The sequence below is a fragment of the Periplaneta americana genome, chromosome 3 (assembly GCF_040183065.1).
Source record: "Periplaneta americana isolate PAMFEO1 chromosome 3, P.americana_PAMFEO1_priV1, whole genome shotgun sequence".
Taxonomy (NCBI): Eukaryota; Metazoa; Arthropoda; class Insecta; order Blattodea; family Blattidae; genus Periplaneta; species Periplaneta americana.
The window spans coordinates 19,519,743-19,539,283 of NC_091119.1; the positions used below are offsets into that span (position 1 = coordinate 19,519,743).

At 36.6% G+C, this 19,541-nt stretch overlaps 1 protein-coding gene across 2 annotated transcripts; it reads left to right on the forward strand.

Annotated features, from left to right (window-relative positions):
- Positions 1-842: 842 nt before the first annotated feature.
- LOC138695816 (oocyte zinc finger protein XlCOF6-like) lies at positions 843-17,858 on the forward strand. Of its 2 annotated transcripts, XM_069820056.1 has the most exons (4): positions 843-1,097; positions 1,519-1,671; positions 4,507-4,637; positions 11,342-17,858. In XM_069820056.1, exons 1-4 carry the CDS (start codon positions 906-908, stop codon positions 12,672-12,674), a joined length of 1,809 nt encoding a protein of 602 aa, XP_069676157.1. In that variant the 5' UTR covers positions 843-905; the 3' UTR covers positions 12,675-17,858. The 2 variants fall into 2 exon arrangements, with proteins under 2 accessions (XP_069676157.1, XP_069676158.1); XM_069820057.1 differs by lacking the exons at positions 843-1,097; positions 1,519-1,671 and adding an exon at positions 4,103-4,294.
- The last annotated feature ends 1,683 nt before the right edge of the window (positions 17,859-19,541 follow it).

A 19,541-nucleotide genomic window follows, 5' to 3' on the forward strand; every position in this document is an offset into this window, starting at 1 on the left:
CAGACTGCAGTGGAAGCCTTCAGGTCCCTCCTCCACACAAGAGATAAAAATGGGAAGAAAGAAGGTAGGCCTACCGGTACTGTAAGACTTCAAATTTTGAAATTAAAAATGAAATATTATAATTCACAAATACATGGAGAAATTTAGATATTCTGGTTCAGCATATGGAAGTTGTTGAAGTGCATAATAATAATAATAATAATAATAATAATAATAATAATAATAATAATAATAATAATAATAATACCGACAGATAATACAGACACAAATTTTGATGATTTAAAAAAAGAGGGGGAAAGGAATTTGTTTTATAAATTAAAAAAGAAATTGTGTAGGCAAATACATAAAGTAGGTAGTGCGGCCCACAATATAGTACACAGTGCTGTAGAGACTGTTGTACTTTACCAGTTGATATTCAGGTTGTTACAGGAAAGATCTTCCAAATTTTTCATTTGTTTACTGTCAAAGTGGAGAGTTTAAAATCATTCTGCAAATTTACTGTTATGCTAGGCCATAGTAACAAAAACATCAGATATTACTATGATAAAGGTAAAGTCTTATTTTCATTACGCTTACTCCTTGAACACATTTTATTCCCGCCTGTTTCACAGGGTCCAATGAAATTATTTAAAGCAGCCATCAGTTGTACCAATCCAATGGCGCGGGTTCATGATACTGCTAATCAAATTTACAAGTATAATTCCGTAAGAAAAGTATCGGATTGAAGTAAGTTAATCATTCATTTTCAATAATGTGATACTGATATTTATTCTTATTTTTAATAGAATAGGTTGCATGAAGATTTCACAACTGTGTATCATTAAGAATGACATTTGAATGAAATAAAGTGTGGCAGACCTGATTGCTATAATGGCACCATCTGAAAAGTTTGTTTGTTACACTGAATGATAAACAATGTGGTGGATGGTTTGATGTTTATATATTTTTATGAAGCTTATATTCTAAGAGACATGGCATTTAATTTCAGTAGTTTATGTCGCCTTTGCATGGTACAAGATGATTCATTACTGGCTTTGTTTAATGAAGATGATAGTAGTTTATTAGAAAAGATTATGTTACTCGCTCCGGTAGTTAAGGTGCGTATGAATTGAATAGATGTAATGCACTTTGAAGGGAAGCATCTAATTAAGTATACACTGTCACAAGCACACAGTGTTTGCCTGTATTGCTTTTGTGGGTCATACTTAATATTATTAAAACAGATTATCCAATTTGATTGGACATAGTTTGCAGTAACGGAACATCCAACCAAATACGACCCAAAATTTTGCCATGAAAAGTGTAGTGTTTACAAATTAGTGGGCGTTTAAAATGACTTGTAGGTTTGAATAGGTCTACTAGAATTTATTGCTAACAAGATATAGTAAGTCATGATTTGGCCTACTTACTAACTAAGCCGTATAAGCAATTTTTGTTGCTAGTAAATAGATCTAGTATCTACATTTCTGATTAAACAATGTTTAATGTTTACACACTTGCTATTTTCCATTTCTCTAGTTATCTGATGATGATGGACTACCCAGTCAGATATGTCAGCTGTGTGTCAACTTGCTGAATACATATCATGCATTCAAGTTGCGATGCGAATCTTCGGATGTAGCATTGCGACAGTATTTGTATAATGAACAGACAAAAGGACAGCAATTTCAGGTATGATAAAAAAGCTTTAGATTTCACAGAAATAAAATAGTTGGGCATTTATTTGGCTTACTTTGATGATTTTGATTGTAGTACTGGTTGTATCCTATGAGATGTTAGATAGTTACGTACATGGTTTGGCTTCAGTGTTATTGTAATGTATTGCAGCAAAATAAAAGGCTGTTAGCTGACAGAGAGATATGAAATAAATGGGGAATAGAGTTTTTTTTTACACAAAACAAAATATTGGAAAATGCACAGCTTTAATCTTAGTTATCGAACAAGTACCTAGAGCGTTACTGGGCTCAGGCAAGACTAATTTTGATTAAGTTGGTTTATCTGTTAAAGTTTAGTATGAATTTAAGTATTATTAGTTAATTAAAGTATGGTTTTCTTTAATTAATTTCCTTGTTACTCGTGAGGGCAGTGAAAGGTGTCCAACAACTGTTTCTTTTCAATAATTTTTAAAATAATTAAATTTGGAATGAGTTTAATGATTTCGTAATAAATTATGATTGGTTGGTCCCTAATGGCATGAGTACGGTAATTAATTTAGATGGCAGAGCTAGCCGTCGAAAGCTTGGAAGCTAATCTCCAACTCACCTGGCTGAGAACCCGAGAAGAGTTTTTCTACATCAAACGCCGGGAAAGCCTCAAGTCGGTAATTAATTTGCTTTATCGTCCCATAAGCTTCCCAGTATAGCCTACTGCCATGTTTTTATTCGGTAATTCAGTAGAAAACATTGGTCAACATGGCGGACATATCGAAGATAATGACAGGTTAGTTTTGGTTTGTTGTGGTTTTTGGTAGCGTATGCCTAGATGTTAGATGATGATGAGATAGCTAAGTGATATGAGTTAGAAGAATCAAAGATCCACAGAAAAAGTATATTCAAAGCTTGCAACCTTAGGAAAAATAAAAATAAACATTTTATACCAGAAGAACCTAGAAAAATAAAACTAGCTGGGACATCACATCCAAACCAGGATATATTGCAAGCCTACTGTTGGGTGAAAATACCTTTGTTGAATTTGCATTGAATCATATAGGTATTCTTATCCACATACTTTCCGGATATATGTCGTGTAATATTTATAATATAAACTTCTTAGTCCTGCATGTTCTTCATGAATCATAAGGGCGTACTGGAGAATATGATATGGAACTACATTCTTTGGTAGATAGCGAGCTTTCATAAGGCCGAAAATCAGTGACAGGTTAGCTTTAAGGTACGGTCACACGTCGCTACTTTTGCAGCGGTGCAGTACAAAAAACTCCGCAACTCTCGTACTGCGACGTGTGAACAACGGTGCAACCCGAAAAGTAGCGGCTGCCGAACCTGCTGCCCGCTACTTTTCCATGCTGCGCGCAGCTTAAAAGTAGCGATGTGTGAACAGGGTTCTCAGGGTTGCAGCCGCAGCATTTTTGATATCGGTTTTGTTGAAACTTTTGGTGTGGTTGCGACCAGTGTTGCCACCCAAATGTGCGAATGATACTTTTATTGTTTGGATGTATTTTAATATTAGATGTTATGAAAATAAATTATTTGTGACAGTTATTAAATGCACAACACAGTCTGAGGATATTTGCTGACGATATAATTCACTTGTTTAATTTTCTGTAGCGTAGTTCCAAACAGGAGGGTTGCCAACATTGATTACGTGAATATGCTGTTGGTTATCATTTAAGTATATAGGCGTTTTTAAAAGCTTTATAGTAAAAATAATGTCAATTTCTGAATACTAGTTAGGACAGAAAAGCAAATAATAGATAAATAAGCTTTCGCATGAGTTTCTTAATAATGCGAACATAACCACAAAATGTATATTGAGAAGTCAACACGGAGATGGAAACCTGCAGCATGACTGTGGCTGTCTTGTGTGTGAACAGACTCGCAACCTCCAGCTGCAACTTTTGCTGCACTCGGGTTGCACAGCACGAAAAGTAGCATGCAGCATGCTACTTTTGGCTTATGTGTGAACACGACACGCAACTTTTGCAGCTGCAGTACAAAAGTTGCGCAGCAAAAGTAGCGACGTGTGACCTTACCTTTAATTTGTTGAGGCTTTTGGTATACCTTGAATATATATTATTAGGCCTATATTGTGAGATCCACATTACATTAGTGAAATGTAATTGACACAAAATATACCATATTATTATTCTAATTATAATATTATACTATATCCTCGTCACCATCCTTGCTTCTTCATTCGGGTGTAATGGGGCTGTATTGTATTCTTCAGTAGGTAATCCAAATCATAATATATTATTGATTTTCCTATATCCCTTTTTGCTTTTACAAGTAGGCCTATATTGTAAAGAATTTGTTAAAGTTAGTGAGATGTTATTTTTGTATTTATATTGTGGAATTCTATCTACATATTATTTTAATCTGTTTGTGTTTTTAAATTATATAATATAAAATCCATGGTACGACAGCCCATGGAGGGCCCAGGCCATCCAGCAGACTGTTGGCCTCACGTCCACATGCCTCAGCAGAGATGAACGATCATCCAACCAATACGAGGTTAATGTATGGTCAGCGCATTGATCTCACCCAGCTGTTATAGCTGGCTTATGAAACCTGATTTTACTACTCACTGTAGTTACCCAAATTCATCACTATACTGGGTGAGCACCGGTCCCATACACTGAACAAAATTTCATGAGAAAATTTCTTCCTCCATGAGGACTCGAACCAGCACTCATTCCGTATTGCAAGTCGAAGGCATGACGCTTTAGACCACTTAGCTATAGCACGGGATTTTAAAATTATTAGTTATATTAATATTATGCGAATTCTGCATTAGTCATACTCTATATTGTTTGCATTTACGTAACAGGAAGATGAAGATGAAGACGTCATCATTACAGAAGAATACAAGAAATTTCAGACATCAAAAGATGCAGTTGAGACAATGGAGGTCACAGTTGAAGAATCTGCAACTCAAGTGGAAAGTATTGAAGATGACTGGTATGCATGACACATTTTATATTCAAATTTTAATCATAATCATAATCATTTATTGCATCCACTGATCATATACATGATATGGGACATGTCATATTTACAAACTAATAATTAATTACATAATATACATAAAAGTAATAACTATAATTAAATGCAACACAAATACAAATATACAAAACTTGGAACTTGATTGAAAAAAACTACAAGTCGGTCGATTTCGGCTATAAGTCCCATTTGCAGTGTGTCTTGAAGTCAGGAGTCAATTTCAACTGTCGCGTCCTTCATGAAAAGACATCCTTCTCGAAGTCAGGATCTGGAAAAGAGGAAGTAAATTTTTTTGAAGTAAGGCGTTTTTTTTCTATTCAGTTACGACAATTTTCAATAAATTCGTTCATACTGTAAAAGCAGTTTTTGATTTAAATTTTATAAAGAGCTTTCTTAAATTTCTGATGCGTAGATATTTCTTTAAGATAATTTGGTAGGCTATTATACATAGAAGACCAGCATGAAAGAAACTGTTTTTATATAGAGTTGTGTTAAAATTTTCAATATAAATATTATCTTTATTTCTTGTATTGTACTGGTGTGTGTCTGAATTTGTAGGAAAGCTATGCAAATTATATTTGATAAAATTTAAGGTTTCATAAATATAAATACAGGGTAATGGCAAGATATGTAATTTTTTGAAGAATTGTCTACAGCTGGTAGTTTGAGACACTTGATCTATGGCTCTAATTGCTCTCTTTTGCATAATATCTGATTCCATAGTTTTTGACTGAAAATATCAGAAGTTTTAGGCCCGTAGTCAAGACCAAGTTATTCTCAAGACTTGTCTTGAGTTGCGTTCAGGCGTAGGTTCGATTAGAGCTTGGGTTGATTACCTTGTTGGGTTTTTCCAAGGGTTTCCCCAACTGTAAGACGAATGTCAGGTAATCTATGGCAAATTTGGCATCATCTCGCCAAATACTGTCTCGCTATCACCAATCACATCGACACTAAGTAACCGAGTAGTTGATACAGCATAGTTAAATAACTAACTAAAAAAAAGGACAAAGAATAGGCCTAGGTCTCAATTTTCTTATGCACATTAGTTACTTCACCCCATCTTGGTCGTGAGACAATTCTGAGAATGTGCTTTGAAGGTGTATGTTTTCATACATTTATGTTGTCATGGTTCAAGAATTAAAACAGAAAATCATTATCCCGAAAACTTACAAATTAAACCAAACCCTTTAACTCTATTAAATATAGAATATAATCTAAATTTAACAGAAGAAATACTGAAATCAGAAGTAAACACTGAAATAATGAAACAATTGTCTTTAGAGACAATTAATATTAGGTACCCTCCACAAAACTGGCTTCATTTATACACCGACGGATCCTTGATCTCCAGACAACAAGGTGCCGGTGCAGGTGTTACATGCTGTCTCTTCTCACTTTATAGATCTCTTGGATATGGAACAACAAGTTTTGATGGTGAAATCATTGCAATAAGTGAAAGTCTCAGGAATCTTCTATGCCACATTAATAAATTTAAGAATGCAGTTATATTGTCGGACTCCAAAGCAGCTATTCTATCAATAGTCTCTAAACACACACCTTCATCTCAAACAGCAGAAATAACTAAAATGCTCTCTCAATTAATATCACTCAATAAAAGAATTGTATTCCAATGCATACCATCCCATTGTGGAATCCTGGGAAACGAGAATGCGGATGCTTTAGCAAAGAAGGGCAGCACTGCTACTTACAGACCTGTTACTAAATCTACGTATTACTCTGTGAAAAGATTTATTAAATCTACATACTTAGACTTCAACAAACAAAATTAATAACACAATGTCAAGGAAAAAAATGGAACTCCCTGCATCATAATCCACAGTTAATTCCCGATTTACCACGAAAATCGTCTGTAGCTGCATTTAGATTGACAACAGGCCATGATTGCTTGGCCAAACACCTGCATAGAATTGGAATATATCAGTCCCCTAACTGCCCATTGTGCAACTCAAACCAAGAAATGGATTCGGAACACCTCAAAATCTGTGCTTCAGTGGCTGACCATGACAATATCTTTGAAAAATATTGGAGTGCAAGAGGTCAAATGACTTTATTGTCAAATGCCTGGCATTAGAAAACAACGTCATTGCTGATCACGTGATCAGTGTCCATGATTTAGCTTTGTTTACGGTCACGTATTGTTTCGTGCTGTTATTAAAAATGCCCAGCATGTTTGGAAGAAGCTGATTTGGCTATTATAACCTAACAAATGCAACAGGATAAAATTTCATGTCTTGCCTAAATATGATAAGATTTAAGTTACACTCAAAAGTCTCATGATGCATAACATCTTAGTGTGGTCAAGAATTGTAGAATTCTTGGAATAGGACCTGTCATTGGTTCTTAAACCGTATGTAATCGGATAAAAGTGCCCTTTATCAATCTTCTTAATGTATCCAGCTGTTTGCTGACAACATAAAGTCCACTATAGTCCACTGTAGTCTATTCATTTGTTGTTTTTCACGAGAAATGAGGGGTATTTTGATCGGTGTTCATTATAGATGCCTGTTGCAAGTAACCAGAGTTGGGGTGTAGTCAATATATACTGCAGGGCTGTGTCTTCTGCAACTGGTACTGATGATTTTAATTTACTTCTTTTGTGGTTTATGGATGGACAGTATAGAAGAATGTGTTCCAGATCTTCATCATGATTATTACACCACAGACAAGTAGGATTATCAGAAATGTGAAATCGGTGTAGGTACAATTATGTGAGACAATGTGACCTGTTCTGGCTCTTGTTAAAAATGTTTGAACATGTCTGGGCAAGTTTTTGTACATTTCCAGGTCATTTGGTTTCTTTTGTGCAGACTGTAAAATTTTTTCTTTGTCAGAAGAGAGCCAATTGTTGATCCATAAGTTTGTAAAATGAGACTTTACTGAAGCAAAAGCACTGGATAGAGATATCACTTGAAGAGGTCTTGGTTGCAAATATGTTGCCTGTTTTGCAATATTATCGACTTTCTCGTTTCCTGGTATACCACAATGACTAGGTATCCATTGAAATGTTATTTCCTTTTGGAGTTCTTTTAGTTTACTTAGTTGTTTCTGAGGTGGAATAATTCTATGTGTATATAGGTTTGGAACATATTTAATTATGTTAAATATAGCCCCCTTGGAGTCGGTAGATCTTTCAGAAATTTGAGTAACATACTGAAGAGCAGCATCAATAGCTAGCAATTCAGTGTCAAGACTGGAGGGGGATGAACATGGTATGAAATAACTTTCTTGATATTTTGGAATATAATACCCTGCTCCTGATGTCCCATTATTAGGATTTAGAGATCCATCTATATAAATTTGAAGGTGATCCTTATATGTGCTGCAGAGTAGTTCCATGGCATCTAACTTAAGAATGTGTGGAGGATCATTTTTGGAATGATTTCCTGGAATTTGTATGCTATGTTCTGGAATCACCCATTTCCATGGAGGAATTTCGTTCACAACTGGAGTTTTAGCAATGAGTGTGTCTTGTTGCAGTGAATAACAAACGACATTTTCACATTTTCAAAGGAGAATGATTGCCTGTTGCCAGTGCTGTCATGATAATTTTTTTCTTGGCCATACACCCCACCCCTTGTTTTCTCCCTTGAAATATATTTTACTCTCCTCTCTCTATCTCTCCGACTGTCATTTAATGATTTTTTTTTATATTAAAGAAGAAGTAAAGAAATTCTTTTATTTTACGTTTTAATTATACAACAAGTTTGATTTAAAGAATATACCATGTAGCACCACCATAGATGCACACTTGTCTCGATGAATCTTGGAGTGTGTGTTTGCAGCACTTATTGTTTTTCAACCATTATTTTATATAATTCTGGATTCCAGTGCTGCAGAGATGGACAATTTTCGTTTATGAACATCAAACAAAATACATTAGGAACAGCAAGAGATGATCTAAAGGTACTGTCACACGTCGCTACTTTTGCAGCGATGCAGTACAAAAAACTGCGCAACTCTCGTACTGCGACATGTGAACAACGGTGCAACCCGAAAGTAGCAGCTGCCGAACCTGCTGCTCACTACTTTTCCATGCTGCGCGCAGCTTAAAAGTAGCGACGTGTGAACAGGGTTCTCAGGGTTGCAGCCGCAGCATTTTTTATATCGGTTTTGTTGAAACTTTTGCTGCGGTTGCAACCAGGGTTGCCACGCATATGTACCAATGATACTTTTATTGTTTGGACGTATTTTAATGTTAGATGTGATGAAAATAAATTATTTGTAACAGTTATTAAATGCAAAACACAGTCTGGGCATATTTGCTGACGATATAATTCACTTTTTTAATTTTCTGTAGCGTAGTTTCAAACAGGAGGGTTGCCAACATTGATTACGTGAATATGCTGTTGGTTATCATTTAAGTATATAGGCATTTTTAAAAGTTTTATAGTAAAAATAATCCCAATTTCTGAATACTAGTGAGGACAGAAAAGCAAATAATAGATAAGTAAGCTTTCGCATGAGATTATTAATAATGCGAACATAACCACAAAATGTATATTGAGAAGTCAACACGGAGATGGAAACCTGCAGCATGACTGCGGCTGCAAAAGTAGCACCTTGTGTGTGAACAGACTCGCAACCTCCAGTTGCAACTTTTGCTGCACTCGGGTTGTGCAGCACAAAAAGTAGCATACAGCGCGCTACTTTTGGCTTACATGTGAACACGACACGCAACTTTTGCAGCTGTAGTACAAAAGTTGCACAGCAAAAGTAGCGATGTGTGACCGTACCGTAAGTATATACAGATCTCCACATACCAAACTTAGACACCCATATGCTGTATGGCTCCATACAGACAAAATTTTCTTTTCCCCATATGATTAATGAAACAAATTGTAGGTTCCTATATTATGTATGGCCTCCATGACAGCACTGCCTGTTGCTAGAGAAAACAACTTTACATCTAGAGAAACTTCGTTCCATTTCTGCAGAAACAATGGGGGAATATTTGAAATATTTTACACAAACATTATTTATCTCAAAATCTGTATCATTATTACAAATTTCCTCATTTGAAATTGTCACAAATTTTGCCCTCGGCATCTTGTTATTATTCTTCTTTACAGGACGTTGAATGTTGCCTGTTACAAATAGCAGTATTCGGTCGTGATGTAACCGATCAACTAAAGTTCACTGCTGAATGAAACACACTGAAATTCTCCACCCCAATGGAATTACATACCAACAGGGGCGGATGCAGAATTTTTTTTCAGGGAGGGATTTGAGGAGATAGTAAAAATGGAGTAATGAGAAATAAGTTTATATACTCACAATTTGTTTCCGAGTCACAAACATTTACAAGTTGGTCTGAGTAGCGTAGTCAGTATAGCCTTCTGTGCTCGAAGTTGCGGGTTCTACCCCAACCTAGCTCGATGGCATTTAAATGTGTTTAAATGCGACAGGCCTCATATCAGTCGATTTACTGGCATGTAAAAGAAGTCCTGAGGGAAAAAATTCCGGCACACTGGTGACGCTGATATAACCTCGGCAATTGCGAGCGTTGTTAAATAAACCATAATTTTTTTATTTTAATATTTACAATGACTGCAATACAAAAACAATGACAGAATGACATTTACAGAAGAAGGCGACGAGGCTTCTTAGACATTTCATCCAGTACCTCATGAGCTTTTATTTCTACATTTTTATGTATATACAGCAAGGCCAGTCTATTTAATCTGTCTGCTCCCATCGTGGTCCTCAAGTAAGTCTTCAAACACCGCAAAGTTGAGAATGACCGTTCTGGTGTTGCTGTAGTTACAGGCAACGTGCAGAAAAGTTCAGCGCCTTGCGAGTGCAGGGAAAAATAATTTCATTGCACCTGTTCAAAGATGATATAAAAAAAGTAGGTTTTAGGTGAAGATTTTTCTGATCAAGGAAATTTCTTCTCCGCATCCTCAATTCATTGAAGAAAGACTCTGGTGATGCATCAACATCATTGGGCCACTGATTTACTATAGCCTCAACAGCAGTTTCTAAATCTTCATCTGATGCTCGCACAATGTTTTTAGGCAGCGAAGTTTATATGGACTTTAGGATTCCCTTATGATTTAAAAACCTATCCTTGAGCTGACTAATGAAATAGTCTAAGAAGGGAAGGAAAATTAAAAGCCTAAAATACTCTTCATGACTCTTTGTCTTGAAGTAAGAATGCTGTGTTTGTCTTCCTGCAGTTCTTGGAATTTAACATTTTAGCAAAGAGAATTTACGTGGAAAACTCTCTAATTCCTATGTACATTCACGAATTAAAATTAATATTATTTTTGTTTTTTGTTTCGTACTTTTCTAAAAATTTCGGGAGGGGATATATCCCCTTAATCCCCCTCCTTGCATCCGCCCCTCCATACCGGTACCTAAAGTCAGAAGCGCATGAAATGCAATGTATGTATGTGTCTAATGCCTACCTAGTTCACTTGCGTGATTCGGGTTCCGCATATTGCGGATAGATGGCAGGACAGTGACCCATGAAATGCATTGTAACAGCATACAATTCTTAGCCCTACTGATGATTAATGACACAGTCTCTAGTCTTTGATTGGTTAATTAACTGAATGCAGGTTTTGCAGCAAGGAAATCAGCGTTTTAATTTTCATGTGAGATTTGAAAATGAATATGTATATGACAATTTCTTTTTGCAGGACATCTCCAAGAGATGTTGAATTACAAGAACGTGAATCTCCAAGAGATATTGAATTACAAGAACATGATCAGAGTGATAATATTAGTAAACTGGATTGTGAATTGGAAGAAGAAAGAAATACTCCAAATCAAAGTGATCAGTTACCATATGACAAGATGAGCACTTTGAATGGTGATAGTGACAGTGATATAAATGTTAGTGATGACGACATGAATTCAAATGAACAAGACCTGCAGATTGGAAAGAAATTCATATGTCAAGAATGTGGAAAGACCTTTCCTCATAATCGCAATCTTACTAATCATATGCGAATACACACTGGAGAAAAACCATTTTCGTGTACTGAATGTGATAAAAGTTTTTCCCAGGCTAGTTATCTTCAAGCACATCTAAAAACTCATACCGGAAATAAACCCTTTCCATGTCCGCAGTGTGGTAAATGTTTCGGACGAAAATATAACCTCAAAGATCACATAAAGACGCACACAGGAGAGAAATCATTTTTATGTAATGAATGTGGTAAATATTTTACACAGAGCAGTCATCTGAAAGTTCATTTGATGACACATTCGGGTGAAAAACCATACTTATGTACCGAATGTGGGAAGGGTTTCGTAGATGGAAGCCATCTGAAGATCCATATGGCAACTCATTCTGACGAAAAACCATATACATGTAATTATTGCGGAAAATGTTTTGGTGAAATTGGTAATTACAAAAGACATTTATTGAAGCATTCTGGGGATAAGGCTTTTACTTGTACCGAATGCGGAAAGGGATTCAGTGTAAACAGTGAATTAAAAGTACACATACGGTCTCATACTGGTGAAAAACCATTTTTATGTGATGAGTGCGGGAAATACTTTGCGTCTAGTAGCCATCTAAAGGTTCATTTAAAAACGCACACTGGAGAACGTCCATTTTCATGTAACCAATGTGGTAAAAGTTTTGTGTACAGCAGTAACTTTAAGTATCACATGGCTACTCACACGGGTGAAAAACCATTTTGTTGCACAGAATGCGGAAAGTGTTTTAATGGAAGTAGTAACTTTAAGAGACATGTAATGAGGCATTCGGGTGAAAAACCGGTCATATGTTCAGAATGCGGCAAGGCGTTCTCATGCGGTAGCGACTTGTATATACATACAAGGACTCACACTGGTGACAGACGGTACCACTGTACAGAGTGTGGGAAACGGTTTTTACTTGGTTGTCATCTTAAAGATCATTTGAAGGTACATTCAGGGGAAAAACCATTTTCCTGTGTAGAATGTGGCAAGTGTTTTGCGCGGAAGCAAGTTCTTAAGAAACACTTGAAATCACATTGTTAACATTGCCAACTGTGACAGGGTGTCCTGGAACGCATCTTAAAAAACATGAGTCTCTCTTTAAATGTAAGCAGCTTCTAATATTATATGCATTTGATGTAGCAGTTTGCTATTGCTTGGCAGTCTCTAAGGCCCGTAACACACTACACCGAGATCTATAAACTATGTAATATTTGTGGAGACAGCTAGCAGTGATTATGTCTTTACACTATAGCGAGAAATATGTTGCTAGTCAGTGGAGCCTTTTCTGTATAGATAAATAACTGAAGTATGTCATATGGAAGGCAGTTTGATCGAAGACCTTGTATATAATACTATACAATTCAATTTAAATCCTGTCCAAATTCAACGTCACAAATTTCTAGCGCAATAATTAACAATAGAACCTTATTAGAAATAACAACAACCAAATTTCTTGGCTTAAAAATCGATAATGTGTTAAATTGAAAAAATCATATTAAAGAAATTACCCCCAAACTAAATTCAGCTTGTTTTGCTATTAGATCTATGCAAAAGATAGTAAATATCAATACCTTAAAAACAATATACTTTGCATACTTCCACTCAGTAATGAGTTTTGGAATAATATTCTGGAGAAATTTCACAGATAGTAACAGTATATTTCTATTACAAAAAAGAGTAATTAGAATAATAGTGGGTGGCAAATCTAGGGAATTGTGTAGGACTATTTAAAAAAAAAAACTACAAATAATGCCCATGGCTTGTCGGTATATCTTTTCATTAATAATCTTCCTCGTATGTAATCGTGAAAACTTTGTAACTAATTCAACAGTTCATAGCATAAATACACGTCAAAAAAATGACTTTCATACTCCATCAGCAAGTCTATCGTGCTATCAAAAAGGAGTGCGTTATATGGCATTAAAAATTTTTAATAGCCTCCCAATCAATATAAAAAATGAAATTCAAAACCTAAGATTATTTAGGGCCAAATTAAAGAAGTACCTATTTCTCACACCTTCTATTCTGTAGGTGAATTCATGACACTCAATAACGCTTAGTGAAATCGATACTAAAACTATGTGTTGTACTAGTAGACTATATTGTAAATCTCGTCTATATATATTTGATCTAGACTGTGACTATAAATTAAGACTTTAAAATAATATTAAGTTTTTTGACCTGCTCCATATTCTAGCTGTAAGCAATGTATGAATACCATGGAATGTTCAATACAATACAATACAATACAATACAATACAAGGTCTTTGGGTTTGATATGCGTTAATAGAAATAAAGTTACATAAATTTGAACATCTGACTTTCTATTAATTGTTCAATTTCATTCACGTAATATTAATTTCATAGGCTACAGTTACATTAGGTTATCTGTGGGAGCAGGAAATACATGTGGTGGGGTAGTTATGTTTTCAAAAAATCGCTAGCCGACCAATGTAAGCTATGCCTTATTTCGAGCGTTACTCTGTGTTAAAGGAAAGCATTTTCCGTAGCACGACAAACGCATTACATATTTCTCGCTGTAGTGTGGTAAGGGCCTAAAGCTGTGGTTCCACTATGGCAATCATCACTGAGCGAACACTACTAGCATGTAGGCTTTCACGGCCGGTGTCTAGTTGAAATGGAGCTTCCGGCTAAGGTGCCATGATCTACTGGTGAAGATATTCCCAGATGTTTCGTCTACTACTGCGACAGACATCTTCAGTGGTTAAGTAACCTATGTCGAAGTATTCTGCTAGGGGTACCTGTGGCAACTGAAACCCTGACTGGTTGCTTGTCCTTATTTATAGAGCCAGAGATTGGCCTTGGTGTTCCGTTGTCACAGCGGTCTGCACAAGACGGCCAGCAAATAGCAAATGTGTGTTCATTTTAGTTTTATATTAATTCCGTTAGGAATGTTGAAAGTATTTATGCTAAGATCTCAAAATATTTGTAGTGTGTGTCATTTTATTTTTCTTTATATTTATTTTGAGCATAATAATCTATGCTATTTGGTTCTAAATGTATGATGTATTGAAGTCTTTTAGCATTTTGTTTGCATCTGCACAGTGGTGTATTCAAGGATTTTGAACACCAGATTGAGAAAGGAAGTAGAAATGAAATTGGAGGAAGTCCAGTGTGGTTTCCATCCAAATAGAAGCACACAAGATCTTATCTTCACAGTCAGGACGATTAGTGAAAAACTATTTGAGAAAAACAGGACAATTCATGCTTCTTTTATCAATTTAAAGTAGGCATTTGATAGAGTCCCAAGAATAGAGCATTTGAAGCAAAGTGGAATTAGTAAATCACTGTATAACTTTATAAGAAATCTGTACATGAATTGTAGAAATTATATACAGATGGGAAATACAGGATCTGCAGAGCTCAATACGAGGCAAGGAGTTAGATAGGGTTGTAATCTTAGTCCACTACTCTTTATTATATACCTTGATCATATTATGAAGAAGTGTCCTGAAAGAGTCAAGGGCAAAAACGTATTACGGCGAACGCCAGTAGGGGAAGTTATCCCCACCCGCGCCGCTCGGCACCTCGCTCGCATGCTCTCTCTCTCTACTGTCTCTACTATCTGTCCCGCTTCGATGGATCACTGCCTACCACATTGTAATACGCATTAGACAATACGCATTAGACAACTGTCCACAACATGTGCTGACACAACACAACACAATGCAATGTAATGTGGTTTGCCTACCACATTGTAATACGCATTAGACAATACGCATTAGACAACTGTCCACAACCACAATGCAATACGCATTAGACAACTGTCCACAACATGTACTGACACAACACAACACAATGTAATGTAGTTTTCATTAAACAACACTCACCTCTTAACTAAGTCATTTTTCCCCACAGGTTGGACACTCGTAATGACTAGCAAGTAGTCCATGCTCCTCACAGTACCTTACCGTATCCGCCTTCAAATTCTCCCTGGACATTTTCAGGAAGAAGTACACGTCTTCGGTACGGATCATCACTGCACGTGGTTACGTCTGTACACGAAGTTGGACACAGACACAATGAAGCTCCTCGCGATAACACTTATGGCACCCCCGTAGTCAACCCCTACCAAGCGACATTCACAAGCCCACCAGTTTCTACCCACGCTATTCGGTCATTGTCCCCTTCTACAATAAGTTATGGCAGTTCCCTTAAACATAAATAGATTCATTTTCCCTTCTACCCCCAACTCGCCTCGGTAGCCGAGAGGTCTAAAGCGTGAAAAAAAGCGTGCGTTTAGGTTTAGTTACGAACTTTCTCGGATCGAATCTCCTCTCCTGTGAAGTCGTAAGAAAAAAAAAAAAAGAGAGACATGAAGCAAGGAACAGAGAAGGAGAGAGAGAGAGAGAGAGAGAGAGAGACTGACAGGACGAAGTTCCTCTTTTGCTTCGTAGATGTCGTTACTCTTTTTGTTCCACTTTCCTACACTAGATGTCACCCACCCTAAACCCCTATTTCCACTCTTTCCCGCTAGGGTGTGTGGTGAGCTTGTAGGGGAAAAGTGGAAAGGGGATGTGGGCGGAGCTTTGCGTTCACCGTATTACGTTTTTCCCGAGTCAAGAAATTAACTATTGGTAACTACAGTGCATCATCATGCCTGCGATGATTGACTGGCCACGTGCTTGGTGGGAGGCCGTGCTTTTGCCGCTGAGATGTCAAGTGCACTCACGCAATTTAACTCGTTAAAATTTACAATGAAGCTTCATGCACAATATCTGGTTCGCTGATGATCAATATGTCATTCTGTGATTCCATGTTGCCATGCAATAAAATCGAGCCCATCATGAAAGAAAAGACATCGATCAGACATCAAGTTCTTCTTCATTTACTTTTTCTAACACCTAATTACAAAAATTTAGCCTGCTATTGTAATCTTGGGGCTGTAATTCATTGACATGATGAAATTCTGTATGGTTTTAATTTTAATAATTTTGTTTCACTCACGCAGATGCTTTAGAAATCCCTGTCTGCTGTGCTAAACTTCTCAAGAGATTTGTGTGTAGGCTATGCTCTAATGCCGCAGCAATTTCATCCAATTTTTCCTACATAAGAACACGGCTCTTTTATCTTTTTCTGTCATTTACAGTGTCTGTTTTATTGATTCTATTAAATAACCTTAATATTTTTTTTTCTATTGGGTACTGGCCTCTCAGGAAATTTAAATCTGAGTCTTCACCTCGTTGAAGTACACGATTTTCTATTCTTTATGTACTTGTTGTATATGTAAAGAATATTTGTTTATCGTGATGAAATGATCTGTTCTCCATCTCAGCTAAACAATAGCGTAATTGTAAGCACTTTTCACTGATTTCAAATATGTTTCAACATTACACAACCCTCAGTAACATTAAGGATGACAAAGAAACATTGTGTTATTCTTAGATCTTTCTTTTCCCTGAAAATGGTTTTAAAATAATAAGGTTGACTTTTTTTCATCTTTTAATTGCTAGTTTACATTTACCCCACCTGTTTACATTTACCTCTTTGAGAGGGGGGGTAATTGTAAACACCAATTTACGCACGGGCTATCAGACACTGAACATTTTTTGTTCTGTTCCAGAAGAAAGAGCTGTACTCCTTCCAACTCCAATTTTGATCACTGATATATTTCGTCCATTTAACCTATGATATATGACGATATAGGAACTCAGTACCTCTCCTGAGCTTCACAATGACTGTATTTACTATTTTTCACATCTGTGACAACCCTCTCTAAATCCTCTACAGTGTAGTTGGGTGGAGGTCTCTTTGATTACTGAAAAGTACGAAATGTAACCATAATAAAACATATGATGAAAGTGTAATGGAACGGAGAAAAATTCCCCCTGGCACCGGGATTTGAATCTGGGTTTTCAGCTCTACGTGCTGTTGCTTTATCCACTAAGCCACACCGGATACCCATCCTGGTGTCAGACAGAATCGTCTCAGTTTAAGTTCCAACTCTAGGGTTCCCTCTAGTGGCTGCCCTCTGCACTACGTCATAGATGTCTATGAACATAGGACTGAAGTCCACACATGTGCTGAGGTGCACTCATTATGAGTGACTAGTTGGCCGGGATCCGACGGAATAAGCGCCGTCTTAAATCACAAAGTGATTTATGCATATCATATATATTATTTTAATGTACCGAAGTACATATGATATTTCCATGCAGATATTCTGCGTCATCATAAGATGAAAGAGTAATGGAACGGACAAAAATTCCCCCCGGAACAGGGATTTGAACCCAGGTTTTCAGCTCTACGTGCTGATGCCGGGGGGAATTTTTCTCCGTTCCATTACTCTTTCATCGTATGATGACGCAGAATATCTGCATGGAAATATATGTACTTCGGTACATTAAAATAATATATAGTAAAACATGTTTACAATTACCCCCAAGCAATTAAAACTATGGGGCAAATGTAAATACGTCATAATTTAATGAATTGAGAGTATGGGAGATCTCAAAACCATTGTAATAAATGTTAACTACTACACATTACTCATAAAAGCAACATATTCTTAAAAAATAGCACTGTACGTTTACTTACAATACCAAAAATGAAGGTGAAGCAAAATTCTTTCTCAACTTTTTTTTTTGTAGACTCTTACAAAACATTCGTTCACAATAAACCGGGAACGGAAACGACAACGGAAATATTGTTAAAATTAATTTATTTAAATGTGAGCATTCACAATTAACTATTGTGAATGCTCACATTTAATTACATTTATTTTAACATTACTTCCGTTCTCGTTCTCGTTTCCGTTCCCGGTTTATTGTGAACCAGCCTTAAGCAGTTACTCCTATTTGGCGCCAAACTGCTTTGTAGGTTAGCCAACATGTTAATTTAAATATTCCCCTGAATTAAAATTTTTATATTGACAGTTTTGTATTTCTCACAGCATTTGTTTACAATTACCCCCTGTTTACAATTACCCTCATCTACCCTACTGCCAGAGGCCAAGTTACAGTTGAACTGTTTTATTTATAGACGTTGTAGTGTTGATATGAATGGGAATGGTCTTGACTAGCTGCGTCAGCATACATGTTGTCTTAGCAGGAGAAACACAGCCTCATTGCAGGCATGATGACGAAGATGCACTGTATCTTATGAGATCAGTGAGATTGGCAGATTTGGTGCTTGCTGACGATCTGTTAGTTATAGCTTCTAATGAAAAAATACATAAAATGTTAATATCAAGGTATGGGTAGAGGAGCTGAAGATTAAAGGAATGGGGGTAAATGTTGACAAAACAAAAACTATGACCATCAGTAAGAAGAATGAGAATCACATTATTAAGATAGATGGGAACAGCATGAATAGGTTACGAAGTTTAAGTATGTGGGTTAAGCTATTAGCTCAGATGAGGAGATTGATACAGATTACAGAAAGAATTGCAGTGGCAAGCCGCTGGTTTTATCCCATCTGAATGAACTTCAACAAGAAAGAGATATCAAAGGAAATAAAGATAGCAGTTCATATGACCACCTCTTTCCCGGTGTTAACATATGGGTGTGAACCCTGGACAATGGCTAAGAGAACCAAGAGTAGAGTCCAAGCAGCAGAAATGAAATATCTTAGAAAAATAGGGAACAAAACTAGGTGGGATAGACTCCGGAGTTCACACCTGTGGAGTAACGGTCAGCGCGTCTGACAGCAAAACCAGGTGGCCCGGGTTCGAATCCCGGTCGGGGCAAGTTACCTGATTGAGGTTTTTTTTCCGGGGTTTTCCCTCAACCCAATACGAGCAAATGCTGGGTAACTTTCAGTGGTGGATTTATTTTATTGGGTTATTTTACGATGCTGTATCAACATCTAGGTTATTTAGCGTCTGAATGATATGAAGGTGATAATGCCGGTGAAATGAGTCTGGGGTCCAGCACCGAAAGTTACCCA

Coding starts and splice junctions, on each gene's coding strand:
- LOC138695816 (XM_069820056.1), top strand. CDS start 906: ATGATAAACAATGTGGTGGATGGTTTGATGTTTATATATTTTTATGAA. Junction 1,098..1,518: donor TACTCGCTCCGGTAGTTAAG/GTGCGTATGAAT, acceptor CCATTTCTCTAG/TTATCTGATGATGATGGACT. Junction 1,672..4,506: donor CAAAAGGACAGCAATTTCAG/GTATGATAAAAA, acceptor TTTACGTAACAG/GAAGATGAAGATGAAGACGT.